We start from the raw sequence: 14,596 nt of genomic DNA, 5'->3' as shown, positions 1-14,596 counted from the left end.
TCCAGGATAGAGTGCAGTATTACAGTATCTTTATTTCAGGCCCGGGATGTCCAGAAGCAAGTGTAAAAGCAGCTGGTACTCCTGTACTTTTCTTTTTTTTTTAACTACTGCACTTTTCAAGGTACTGTGCTGTAAGAGGAAACGTGTTTTCTTTTTTTGTTTGTTTGTTTGACTTCATTCAGTGATGTTTACTTTTTATGTATTGTGTATCACTCAGTCATGTCTGACTCTTTGCGACCCCATGGACTGTTGCCCACCAGGCTCCTCCGTCCATCGGATTTCCCAGGCAAGAATACTGGAGTGGGTTGCTATTCTCTTCTTCAGGGGATCTTCCTGACCCAGGGATCGAACTTGTCCTCCTGCACTGCAGGCAGATTCTTTACCGTCTGAGCCACCAGGGAAGTCCCTTTTATGTATTATTTGTGTGAAATGTATTATACATCTATTACACTATAGTAGTACTATATAGCCAATTGTGTTAGTTGGGTACCTAGGCTAACTCTGTTCAACTTACGAATGAATTGGATTTATTAACGTGCTCTCAGAACGAAACTCCTATTCGTATGTAGGGGACTTACTGTACACTGTTTAGGTCATAGGGTGACTCTTTGAGACAAGCTGGTAAAACTTCTCTAATAAGGTCCTGGTTCTACTTTTTTAAAGAAGAAAACTACCACTGAACATTTCCTACATTTCAAGCACTTTACTAAGAGTTTTTCATACCATCTTATGTAATGCTCACACCCTTTTGAGTTAGCAATTATTACCAACTTCGTTTTACAAAATAGGAAATAGTCAGAGACACTATGTGACTTGGCCCAGATCACACAGCTGGAATTTAAACCCTGATACACAGCATTCTAGAGTGTGGGATGGTGGGGAATGTGGAGGTCTTTTGGGTTGCCACTGTGATAGGAGAAGGAGGGAGGATATTAATGGCATTTAATAGCTGAGGACCTGGGATGACAGATGGAATACACAGGGCAAACTCACAAAAATAAACATTATCCTGCACCCCACACAGCTTCCTAAATTCCTGCTGGACTTTTTTTTCTGCACAGTTCTTACTGTAACCTGGAACTTCCCAGAGCCCACCAATGGATAATACAAAAAAAAACTTTAATTCAGGACCGCTGTATCAGTCTACATCTGTGTTTGCTACGTCCGTAAGGGGGCAGACACTTGCCTGCGATGTTTTCCTCTGGTAGTCAAGCCTGGACACTTATTGAAACATTTACTTTGATGTCCATTATACTGACTCCCCCCTAAACACTGTCAGTTCATTTCAAGATTCATTAAAGAGACTTTTCAACATTTAGAAAAGGAGGATTGGTCTGATGACGGTGAAAATCAGAACTCAGATTCTGAGATCTTAAGTATTATTGCCTCCAATATTCTTCTGCAAGAGCTTGCTGTTAATCAATAACATCCTTACGTAACAAGAATTTTAGCTCTTTTAATGAGGCTTAGGCAATATAACAGCTGTTTCTCGGTCAAGGCTCTAGAGGCACTCCGTCACAGACTTTGTCCAACTGGGCATCTATCTTGGCAACACTCAAGGGCCCTGAGGTACGTGTTTAGTCCATTGCTGTTCTGCAATATCGCCAAACCATTTTTCTACTTGACCCTGACCTTTTGGATCAGTGATCCAACGGATCACTTTGGGGGAAACCCAGGATAAGAAGTCCAGTGTTCTTTCTTTGGATTCATTTGCAAGAGAAGGTGGAAAAAAAAAAATCGCAGCATGCTTTCACACTTGGACCAACACTGAATTGTTTCTTGCTTGATTTGGGAGAAGTGTTAAGGGCAGAAGATCAGGACCACAGTGTGAATGCTGACTGACCACGGCACCAGGGGCTGGATTTCTGAAAGCTGCTCTATTGACATGAAGTAATTCCTCTCTATATTTCTACATAAAAGAAATAGTCAGTATTCCCCCCCACCTTTTTTTCTAAACAAAATCAGTGTGGTTACTATTTAGAAGTTTAACATAAGAAACACATTTAAATAGAATGCATGTAATTTTTAATGAAGATCATGTATATGTACATGAATACATATGGGGTCAAGTTAAAATACTTAGGGCATATGAAGGCAGATTTATTTAACTGTTGGTATTATTTATGCTATTAATATAATAAATGCAAAGTTCAATTTCCTTCATTAAAGACAACCAAGGAAACATGTAGGCGGATATTCACATATGAAGCAGTTAAGCTCTTAATATTTGATAGAGAAAGGGAAATTTTGAAATTCAGGAAAGGCAACACCTTTGGGGATTATTATAACTTTTTGCTGTTTTCCGTTGTGCTGTGTGGAGCTAAGCACCACGCTTCTTTGTCTTCACTAAACTTGGAGAGTAACATAAACAGGGCTACAGTATCTTTATCTTCATTGAGCTTTGTGTGATTAACATTTGTAAAGGACATACCAAATATTACAACATCAACGTTAATGTCTGTGAATTAATTTCACTCTGCTACTAATTCAGCTTCTGTTGTTAGCTTTCTAAATCTCTTCCCACAGACTTTACCCATAAATAAATTACAATTTATAGTCTCTGTTACTTGTGTGTGTGTTCATAAAAATGATTTAGGTAAACTCTAAAGTACATTTTATCCTACTTTTCCAAAATCAATACATAACTGAAAATATTAAATGGGAACATTTCATTTATGGAAAATATATACTTAAAAGATATGTGAAAGGCCTTAAATTATAAGCAATTCTTTATAATTTTAGAAGATATGTGAAAGGCCTTAAATTATAAGCAATTCTTTATAATTTTAGAAGCACACTGGAGATGAATAAGTTCTCAGTGGCAGGGATAATTTTTAATAAAAATAGAGAATAATCTATGTATTTAAGTTTTTCTGTAAAAAGCTAAAATCTGGACATAAATGACAAACTACACATTTAACACTATTTGGTATAAAGAGGGCATAAAGGACTGCAATTTGCTACTAAAGTTTGAGACATCATACATGTTACCTATTTTTCTGTCAATTGAACAACCCATTATCTTAACAGAAAAGAGGAAATCTTGTGTGTGTTCTATTTGCAAAATGAGATTGGACATTTTTCACAAACAACTCTCATTTGAGGTTGAATGATGAGGATTTTAAACGACCAAAATGTATTTATCTTTAAAAAATAACACAAGTAGCATTCTAATAATAATACAATTTCATACATCACCCAGCTCTTTGACACTAAATCTCCTTATATTTTTTCCATGTTAGAACTGTTTTTATAAATGGTAGTCTTAATTATTTTTATATTATAAATAACACTGCTGTTTGTATCTGATATTATTACCAAAAGGTACCTTTTTCCAAATGAACAAAACAAATTTGTGGTAATGACCACTCTTACAAGAACAGTCTATATTAAAGATTTTCTGCAATGGTTCTTAAAAAAAGTTTCTCCAGTGCACTTAAGGTCTAAACCTGGATTTATATTTAGTTGGAGGAGTGACTGAGTGTATTTTGAGGTATCCATACTACAAATATCCATATTACAAATACTGCCATCAAAAGTCGTTACTTTAACAAAGAAGAATCACAGATAAAATCCTGTGTTCTTGAAAAACAAACTATTAGTATCTCAAAATCAAGGTGTTCCCCTGTTTGAAATTTTTTACTTCTGGAACATGTAATGGAATAAGAACTAAAAATTTCTCTCTGCCCAATAGATACTATTTGAAAAGTTTTGCTAAGAAATCCCTGCGAAAGAAGGTATATATATAATCCATTGTGCCAGTTTATTGACAGAGAAAATCTTGCTTCTTTGAATTATCAAAGGAAGTAACATATAGATTAATGTGCTTCTTAATTTTGACAAATGCTTTGTATTTAACTTTCTAAACCTCAAACTGTGTTAACACTTAAGCAAAATTACATTTCATGACCTAAGTGTTTCTCTATCTTTGCCTTTCACATTTAATGCAATCTGAAATTTAATGCATTAAAATAAATAACTGATGAAGACCTTTTGTGTCCCTTTCAAACCTCCATTTATACAGGCCCCACTGAAATTTCTCTGTCCGCTGAGTGAACTGTGATTTCCGTAATTCCATCACCTGTTTTCTTTGAAGGTGGGCATTTGAGGCCACTGTCTCAAGGACACTAACTGGATGCTGAGCTTTCATTCCAGAACCAACAAAATACCTCTCGGTGAGAAAGCATTAAAAAAAAAAATTCGTATAGAACGTCACCCTGTAGGAATGTGAGAGAGATTACATAGGTACCAGACTATTGTTGTTCCCTCTTGGGCTTCTTACCTTCATTTTCCGTGTTGGCGGGCACAGAGTCGACTCCAAAAGGATGCCAGGGCTGGAGGTCGTCCAGGCTGAACTCGCCATTCACGGGAAGAAGCTCCACGGTGGTTTTGGTTTCGGTCAAAGACGGCATGAGAGCATCATTGCCGTAGCTGATCCTCGGTTCACTGATGATGTTGGCCAGGACGTCGTCTGAGTAGTTCTGTTCTTTCTGCAGCAGCTCATCTAAACCAGACAAAGCCACGTCTTGGGTGAGTAACAGTAATAGTTACAACAGAAGAAGCATCAGCGGCTACACTTGCTGTGTGCTAGGCACGACTGCAAGGCAGATCTTATTTACGATGTGGGCACCGTTGTCACCTCCATCCTACAGACAGGGAAACTGAGGCACTCGGTAGGTAAGCCACTTATACAGAATCACAGCTAGCAATGCCCAAGGTGGGATTTGAGCCCTGGGAGGATGGCTTAGACCAAGGTGGATGCTCTGACCAGGTGCACCAGTTCCCCCAGGGAGAAACCTGGAATGATCCTTCCCTCCAGACACAGGCAGATTCTCCTAGTCGACGGGGATCACGGAGAAATGGAGAGGATGCTTTGGTGGGGTGTTTGCAGCGCACTGGCCTCAGTAAGCCAGGTGCAGTTTCTTTCAAGCTGAAGGACATATCCAGTGAATTTCTAGTCTTTCCATGGACATGTGTAAGAACAAGAAAAGCCTAAGTAACAGGCTGCCTGCTTGCTCCACTCCTGAGCAGCTCTCATTGTTTTGCCTTGAAAACAATCCGTCTTCCTCAAATGCTCCCAGGGGCTGCACGGTACGTGTTCTGAGGCTACAAAGCAACAAGCCCCGAGCCCTGCCGGTCGTGGCCTTGCAGACACGAAGCTCTGGCCAGCCTTCTCGTCCGTGGGGTACACAGCCCCGCCTGCCAACATTCCTCATGGGCTCTAACCCAGACATCCCGTCTTTGTCTTCTGCCGCATCTCCTTTCAAATCATCCTATCGGACAGTAAAGAACCCGCCTGCCAATGAGGGAGCATTAGGTTTGATCCCTGGGTTGGGAAGGTCCCCTGGAGGAGGGCATGGCAACCCACTCCAGTATTCTTGCCTGGAGAATCCCATGGACAGAGGAGCCCAGCGGGCTCCATAGGATCCATAGGGTCCATAGGGTCGCAAGGAGGTTGGACAGGACTAAGCAACAGCAAGGGAGCGGTCACAGTGGAAAATCTTACATCTGTGCTTCATGAAGCACGCACAGCATTTCAGATTGCAGCAAATCACGGTGCTCCCCATTTCTCTTTTATCTCTTAGACCGTTGGCAGGAAATTTCCTCCAAATGGCCGCTAAAATGTAGAGAGCCCCGTGGTGGTTAATTTTCCTGGTTTATTATATTCATTTTCAGAAAATGAAAGAATGAAATATTCAAGAAACATTACATTTTCGGTAGAGTGAAAAGCACTTAGATATGAAAGACATTTTTGGTACCAAAGTAGAAATCCACTTTTCCATCTCAGTGTGACACAGGAGATTTAGAAATAGCCCCCTCTGGTCATCTCACTTGGAACAATGAACTCAGTGTGGTGTATACGGGAGGCAAAGAGGGTGGAAATGATGGATTACCGTTAGCGGGAGTAGGATTCAATTTTGTGATCACAAAATGTCTAAGACAGCCACCTACTTCTTGACATTATTAAGGGCTCAGGTTTTTACCAACTGTTAACACAACTGGTACCAAACAATTCCTCCTATGATTAAAAAAAAAAATCCAGAACTAAATGCGATTATCTCATTGCTCATTCTGAGTGAAACTTTATCTTTGAATTTTATGCTCAGACTGATCACAGAGAAACTGCACTTCTACTATGCTGGTGGCCCTGATGGATAATCTTTTTATCTGAATTAATTTATTATTTTATTACAGTGCTTTGATGGCATATATTGGGATTTCAAAGCTTTTGAGCATCTACATTTGCCAACTGCTATATTAAACTAAAAGACCAGGCACATTTCCCTGAAGACTCTTTATTTTCCTAAAAGCTAATTGTTACTGCCCAAAATTACAGCAGTTACCTCTGTAGCCAAATATCTTCTGTAATACCCGAGCTTATGAGCCTTGTAGTTAAAAGTGGAAATATTTAACTGAATTCAGTGATGGTAATATTTAGCCTACAGTTTAAACAACAAAAAGAAGTTTAATTTCAAATATTCAACATGCATTCAAACCCACTCTATGTTGCCCTTTCAAAAATGCTTTGGGGATGTTTATCAGGCATGTGTGTGTGTGTGCTAAGCCACTTCAGTTGTGTCCTAGTCTTTGCGACCCTATGGACTGTAGCCCGCCAGGCTGTTCTGTCCATGGGATTCTCCAGGCATGAATACTGGAGTGGGCTGCCGTGCCCTCCTCCAGGGGATCTTCCTGACTCAGGGATAGAATCCCCATCTCTTAAGTCTGCACTGGCAGGTGGGTTCTTTACCACCTGGGAAGCCCACATCAGGCACACTTCCAGCAAATGAGAAAAACAAAACAAAACATCTCACCACACAGCTGTCATTAAAAATATATATTTTTTTAAAAAGAGCAACATCAAAAGAGATCCCTGGTTGATTTCAGCTTCAAATGACTAACATATTTTGTTCTTGGAAATGCAGTAGACTTCCATGATAATTTATTTTGAGAGAAGTGGCCTCATAAAAGGACTTCTGAATAGGAAAGAGATGAATCCTAGGTAATTCATCTAAAGTTCTCCTTTTAATGATTAATCCACTTGCCTAACTCCTCCTTAAAGTTTTACTGCCACATTTAAGGTTTCATGAAAATGAACTTTATAAACATTAAGTCAGTTCTTCTACAAGCCGCAGGTGTAATTACTGAACTACCTTTTCCATCCTTTGAACACATTTGGGGCAGGGAGGAAACCTCCGTCATACAGAGGTCCAACCTCTGTCTTTTCCCCTGTGAAACACGGCTAGTAAAGGTCTGATCTGGAGACTGGTGAACACGCCTAGGCTTGCTGGTTTTTCTTTCATATAGAATTGAACCTGCATCACTGTTAGCATTTCTCCCCTATTTTCAGACTCTTCTGGTTCTGGTGGAAATAGACACATTTATCTGCAGCCTCTCCTCCAAATGGAAATTTCTTTTCAACCTCGTCTAACAGGAGAGTCTCACGTGATTATTTCTTACATTTTAATAAATAATTACTTATGTATCTGAAAACACTGAGGAAGACACCTCTGAACAATGCATCTCCCTTCAATCCCACCCTTTGCAACTGCCACAGATGCGGCAGGCATATTTATAAAAGGGATGTAATTTTTTCCCTGTCGAGAAGCTCTACTATAAATCTGCTGTCATCTGTGCCAGGCATTTTGCCCACACCAGGACTATGAGATCAGATTTAATTTTCCAATCACAGTCTGTGCACATCTGATTCACGGCTTAGCATATAACTGCCATGCTGTTCACTATATTGTACTTAACATGAGCGGGCTTCCCTGCTGGCTCAGATGGTAAAGTGTCTGCCTCCAATGAGACAGACCTGGGTTCGATCCCTGGATTGGGAAGATCCCCTGGAGAAAGAAATGGCAACCCACTCCAGCATTCTTACCTGGAAAATCCCATGGATGGAGGACCTGGTAGGCTACAGCCCGTGGGGTCACAAAGAGTTGGACATGACTGAGTGACTTCACTTTTACTTTCAATGTAACCATGGTCTCTGAAACTCCCTAAGCTTTGCGCTCCTCATATAATTAGGGGGAATTGGATGGATGGTCTTCATAGTTTCTTCACTTTGAATTCTCTTATCTTGCTATGTGGGCATCCCCCAAGAGCTTGTTGAAATCATAATCTCAGGTTCCAGCCTGAGCTAGGAATCTGCACATTTAACAGTCCCCAGGCAATTTTTTAAAAATTGTGAAGTACAGTCCATTTCCAATATTCTATAAGTTACAGATTTATAATATATTGTTGTTCAGTCACTAAGTCATGTCCTACACATTGTGACCCCATGGACTGCAGCATGCCAGGCTCCCCGGTCCTTTGCTATCCCCTGGAGTTTGCTCATATTCACGTCCATTGAGTTGCTGATGCTATCTAACTGTCTCATCCTCTGCTGCCCCCTTATTTTGCCTTCATTTTTTTCCAGCACCAGTATAGTGGACAATATAGTGATTCCCGATTTTTAAAGGTTATACTCCATTTATAGCTACTATAAAATATTGGCTATATTCCCTGTGATGTATAGTATATTCTTGTAGCTTATTTTATACCTAATTATGTACCTTTTATTCCGTTACTCCTATATTGCCCCTCCCTTCTTGCCTCTCCTCGTGGTAACCACTAGTCTGCTCTCCTTATTTTGAAGTCTTTTTTTTTTCTTTTGGTTATATTCACTAGTTTGTTGCATTTTCTAAATTCTGCATATAAGTAACATCATATAAACGTTTGTCTTTATCTGACTTATTTCACTTAGCATGTGATCCAGGTACATGTGATCCCAGGCCAGTCTTAAGCACATTATAGTCTGAACATTGCTACGAGGTATATCCATACAAAGGCATCCCTACACAATGGTCTCAGCATCCCTTCACAGAAGACAAACCTCGAAACCAAACAAGGTGTCAAAGGTGAGTGAATATGGCCCAGAAATAACGCTGGAGAAGAAACCGGGCTGCAACACACTCCAAGGCATGTTCATAAACCCAACCCACCCTATTGCCTTCAAGCTATCATCATGATACCATTTTTCTGAACCAGAAAACCGCAGGAAAAACTAGCTATGAATTTCTCCCCCCGCCTTTTTTTTTTTTTGCCAGACTGTTTGTCAGGCAGGAAATTACATAGGAGCCAGAGCAGGAAAGTGTTCAGGAAACAGGTTATTGTTATTCAGACACTGAGAAAAAGAATGTACTTAAAAACGTAGAGGGCACCAAAGGCCATCCTTCCTTTCTGCGCTCTCCCCTAAGTCCGAACTTACCTCTAAGCTTGGCCTGCCCTGTAGTTCATCAGAGCAGAATTTGTCTGAAATGCCGATCTGGGGGAGAACCTTTGTGGTGTTCTGGTGATTGCTGGGCAAGGCTGGGAGGTTAAGATCACCATGTGGCTCTTGTGCAACTGTGTCAGGCTATAACATCTTTATTTTGTTATCTTTTAGAAACATTACTCTATTTATATTTACTTCTTTGGCTGCGGGTCTTATTTGCAGCACTTGAGATCCTTTTGTTGCGGCGCAGGGATGCTCTAGTTTTATCACATGCTTTGTTGCTGCAAGGATCTTAGTTCCCTGTGTTGTTTAATCGCTCAGTCATGTCTGACTCTTCACGACCCCATGGACTGTAGCCCGCCAGGCTCCTCTGTCCATGGGGATTTTCCAGGCAAGAATACTGGAGTGGGTTGCCGTGCCCTCCTCCAGGGGATCTTCCCGACCCAGGGATGGAACCCTCCTCTCCTGCAGATTCTTCACCACTGGGCCCCCAGGGAAGCCCGCTCCCTTCTCTAGGTGAGACCTTACCTGTCACTCCTGTTGTGAGGGTCTGCCCTCAACAGCAGTTTCTCATCCACCTCCCCCATTTTTAGATTTCCCCTTCTCCGGTAGACGGGCATAAATATGAGTGCTACATGAACAATCATCAGGTTTCACTGATTCTGAGTCAGATTTAAGATAATTTAGACTGCTTTGGATCTTGAGCTATTTAAATAGTCAATGCTGCCATATGCTCCAACAAGAGGAAAAAATGAGATATATTATCACAAAGCAATACTGTTCCACAAATCTAGTTTTCATTTTGACCTCCCAGCAAACTGGGTCAGTCCTCTTATTTTTAGCTACACTATCAATCCCGAAAAATCTCTCACGGTCTCAAAATTCAGACTCCACTGTCTGAATTGGGGTTTATTTTTCTTTAGTGGTTTCTTGGACACGGCTTTTACATGGGGCATGCTCTGTCCACTTATGGCAACAAAGTATCCCCGGGGAGATACAGACATAGCTGCATGTCATGTGTGAGAACATTCCTTACTGCAAGTGATATTTTCCTGAAGCATCATTTGTTTCGCTTAAGATGGAGGATACAGAAGTCCCTGATCAAGAGAAATTTCCTTTTGACTTTCAAACAACACAGATCAAAGAACTTAGAATTTACCCATGGCTGTCAGAAATCAAGAGATTTCTGATGTCAGTCAGGTTCCCTGGTTTCTAAACACAGAGTGAAGAGTTCCCTTTCATGTTTCATTGTAGAACTTGTGTCAAAATCCTGATGGTATTTCCAACTACATTAGGAGTCTTGGTCCCGCCTGGCTGGGTAGTTGGGAGCCTAAGCAGTCCTTCGGGGAAAAATATTCTAAAATGTAGCCTAAAAACCAAGTTTATGTATCACAGGAAGAATCTCGTAGTATGCTGTGTTGAGGCTGTAACTCGCGTATATAAAGAAATGTCCTTGCTTTGAGGAAATAACCCATGGTGAAAAATTTAGCGGTAAAGGGCCAAGATGTCTGCAAGTTAATTACTTACTTTTTCTTCAAGGTACAAAATTACTAGCTTTTTGTTTTTTCCCAGCTTAAACATTTTTTAAATTTATGTTTGGCTGTGCTGGGTCTTCACTGTTGTATGGACTTATTGTGGCGGCTTCTCTTGTTGCAGAGCACAGGCTCATTAGTTGTGGTGCATGGATTGAGCTGCTCCGCAGCATGTGGGATCTCTCCGGACCAGGGACTGAACCTGCATCTCCTGCACTGGCAGGCAGATTCTTTACCACTGAGCCACCTGGGAAGCTCCCCTTTCCCATCTTTTTTGCAAGTTACTTTAAAAAAGAAAAAGAAAGAAATTTTATGCAATGTTTTCAGAACTATTCTTTAAGCGTGGAAGTATATTATTATAGAAAATTCAGGGACTTCCCTGGTGGTCCAGTGGCAGGGTTTGATCCCTGGCCAGGGAACTACATCCCACATGCGGCAACTAAGCGTTCACATGCCACAACTAAAGATCCGGCATGCTACAATGAAGACTGAAGATCCCACGTACCACAACCAAATAAATGAATAAATAAATATATAAACCTTCAGTACTATGGCACCAAAACTGTAGTGCCAGCTGTAGTGAAGGGTTTCCCTGATGGTCCAGTGGTTAGCAATCTGCCTTGCAATGCCCAGGACACCGTTGTGATCCCTGGTCCTGGAAGATCTCACATGCTGAGGGGCAACTGAGCCTGTGTGCCAAGACTACTGAAGCCCAAGTGCCCTAAAGCCCGTGCTCTGCAACAAGCGAGGCCACCACAATGAGAAGCCCATGCACCGCAACTAGAGAGTAGCCCCCTCTCACCACAACTAGAGTAAGTTCGTGCATAGCAATGAGACCCAATGCAGCCAAAAATAAATTCTTAAGAAAAAATGTATATATATATAGTGAAAATACATGCATGTCCATGAATGTAAGCAGATACAGGCTGTATGTCTTCTACAAACTAAGATAAAAATAAATGTGATTTTTATGCCTGTATCCCTTACACAAAAGTTAATTATTTCTTGTGGTCTTCAACACAGCAAATAGCTATCTCTTCACATGCTAGAGGAAAAACTGGCTGTCCTGGGCTCGTTGAGAGACGTATGCTTTTATAGCTAAGCTCAAGGAGTTTCAAAGTAATGATGATTATATAGAATTTCTGCTGCACCGGGTCTTTAGTTGCAGTATGTGGGATCTAGTCCCCTGAACCGGGATCAAACCTGGGCCCCTACATGGGGAGTGTGGAGTCTTAACCACTGGACTGCCAGCGAAGTCCCCATGATTATATAGAATTTTTCTCTTCAAACCTGTCTCTAAGAGCCTAACTCCTCCAGCATAAGGTAGAACTTCACTGTGATTCCTCTTTATATAAAAATGTAGTTTGGTAGTAATTAGCTACAGTCAAACTCAGTGCAAGAAATAGAGAAAATAAAAGAAACAAGAATTCACTTGCCATCCCACCAAGAGCAATTTTTAAAATAGTTTTTCACTCTTTAGGGAATCAGCTATTTCATCTCATCCCATCATCACTTCATTATTTAATTTTTATGACTGTGGTCAAGGAGACTGAATTTTTCAGGAATAGGGAAGAAGCTGCCTAGAATTGGAGTTATCAGATTTGAAGACGTAGAGAGATGAAATCAATTCCTCTCCAGTTCCATTCTATAGTATATATTTCTCAGTTCTCTGGAAGGTTGTTCTGCACTGTGGGTCTACTTTATTGTTTATTTTTACTCTGAAGTCCTCAGCTATATAGTAAATTGGAAACATGAAATAAAACCTGAGGTTTGCTCTATCTGGATCAGTATCACATTTCCTTTTAAAAAAAATTGCTCGTGCTTTTAGTGAGCACAAGAAAGGAGGAGGAAGATTATTTTCACAAAGTACTCAAGTGACAGTTTAACTGCCCGTGAATACATTTTTTATAAATGCACAGTCATTCTGGCAGCTGGATACAGTCTGAGCACATATTCCCCTGGAGCCGTCACTGCGGGTGCTGGGGTGTTCGGGGCACACACCCCTCATGTCCCCTCTTCTCCAACTCGACTCTGGGCTGCAAACCAAATGAGAGCGAGCAGTTGGAGATGCAAACATCACCTTTACATCCAAGAAGGGCCATGCCCTTCCCAGCCCACGGGATGCTTTCTTTGGGGAGTGAGTCACAAACGCACAAAGCTTGTCATGCTGTGTGCAGACTGGATTCCAGCTCCACTTCGTACCCCCAGCTGCTCGTGACAAGGGAGGGGTCTGAACGCAGGCCCTACCCGTGTCCTGAGCAACTTGCTCACCATACGCGTGGTCGTGTCTGATCTGCGTGCCTGGGATCCTCCAGGCAAGAACACTGGAGTAGGTTGCCACTTCCTTCTCCAACGCGTGTATGCATGCTAAGTGGCTTCAGTTGTGTCCGGCTCTTTATGACCCCCATGGACTGTAGCCTGCCAGGCTCCTCTGTCCATGGGATTCTCCAGGCATGAATCTTGGAGTGGGTTGCTGTTTCCTCCTCCAGGGGATCTTCCTCACCCGGGTCTTCCGCATTGAAGGCAGATTCTTTACTTTACTGTCTGTGCCACCAGGGAAGCCCTGTCTGATCTGCACCCTCTCCCAAACTTGTGACAGGAATCTTTCGTACCTGGGTAAGAAACATCTTAGGGGGACGAAAGGAACCCAAAGAAATGGACAGCAGTACCCCTCTCAACAGCTAGCAATCATTCTCTGCTATGCAGTCAAGACAGTGCATGCCAACTGATTCATATCTGATAAATGCTTAATTGACTGAACTCTAAACAGGCATACCTTGCTTTACTGCACTTCACAGATACTGCCTTTTTTTAAAAAAAACAGATTGAAGGTTTGTGGCAACCCTGTGTCAAGTAAGTCTTTCAGTTCCATTTTCCCAATAGTATTTGGTCACTTTTTGTCTCTGGATTACATTTCAGCAATTGTCACAATATTTCAAAGTTTTTGAAAAATTCTTGGATATAATCCAAGTATTGTATTTGGATGGTGATCTGTGATCTTTGACGATACCATTGCAAAAATATTCCAACTCGATAAGGCTCAGATGATGGTTACCATTTTAAGCAAGGAGGTATTTTCTAGGCAGACTAAGTATGTTGCATTTTTAGACACAATGCTATTATTGCACACAACAGACTACAGCATAGTTTAAAGTAACTTTTGACATGCATTCCAGAAACCCCAAAATTCACATGACTCACTTGATGGAAATATTTGCTTTATTCTGGTGGTTTGTAACTGAGCCCGTGATATCCCTTAGGTATGCCTGTATTTTGAAGGATGTGAAGGATTGGTTAGCAAGGCTGGCTAGCTCATGGTAGAAAGTAACATTTTCAATATTCCTACATGGGTGATGTCACTTCCAAAGAGCCTACGATTTATGCTGATTAGGATAAGGAGCACAGGCTCCTTATCTGTGGATAAGATCAGTATAAATCTTAGTGGAGGATGCTCCTATTCCTGTAGATGACTTATCACGTTTGTAGACATGGTAGTTATTTTGAAAGGTTTATTTATACAGATTAAAAAAAAAAAACACACCAGTCCTCTATGCTCTTCTGCATACTGGCCTATTTGTGTTTTAACAGAAAACTGGTTCTACAGGGAACATTTTTTGGACAGCAATGGTCCTTTATCTCCTGCGTTAGAGGACTCTGGGATCCTGTTACAATGCAGGGGGAACCAAGCCTGGCGATGGAAAGTGCTTGGCATCTGAGGCTTGGAGATGGGTGGAAAGTGACTGTCTTCAGGGAAGTATTAATAGAGCAGATGAAGAGGCTGAAAGGACTCACTTTACAAAAATTAATC

The 14,596-nt window shown here is 41.2% G+C and overlaps 1 protein-coding gene across 7 annotated transcripts in view; it reads right to left on the bottom strand.

Annotated features, from left to right (window-relative positions):
• LOC122428625 (amyloid beta precursor protein) overlaps nucleotides 1-14,596 on the bottom strand; it is a 287,533-nt gene that overhangs the window by 25,572 nt on the left and 247,365 nt on the right. For all 7 annotated transcript variants that reach the window (XM_043448647.1, XM_043448648.1, XM_043448649.1 and 4 more), the window contains one exon: nucleotides 4,283-4,504. In XM_043448647.1, coding sequence (XP_043304582.1) covers nucleotides 4,283-4,504 — 222 coding nt within the window. The remainder of the gene's footprint in view (nucleotides 1-4,282; nucleotides 4,505-14,596) is intronic.

Source organism: Cervus canadensis, chromosome 27 (genome assembly GCF_019320065.1).
Source record: "Cervus canadensis isolate Bull #8, Minnesota chromosome 27, ASM1932006v1, whole genome shotgun sequence".
In the NCBI taxonomy this organism is placed as follows: Eukaryota; Metazoa; Chordata; class Mammalia; order Artiodactyla; family Cervidae; genus Cervus; species Cervus canadensis.
Note: the sequence above shows the minus strand (reverse complement) of the source record. Positions and strands in the feature narration are given on the sequence as shown.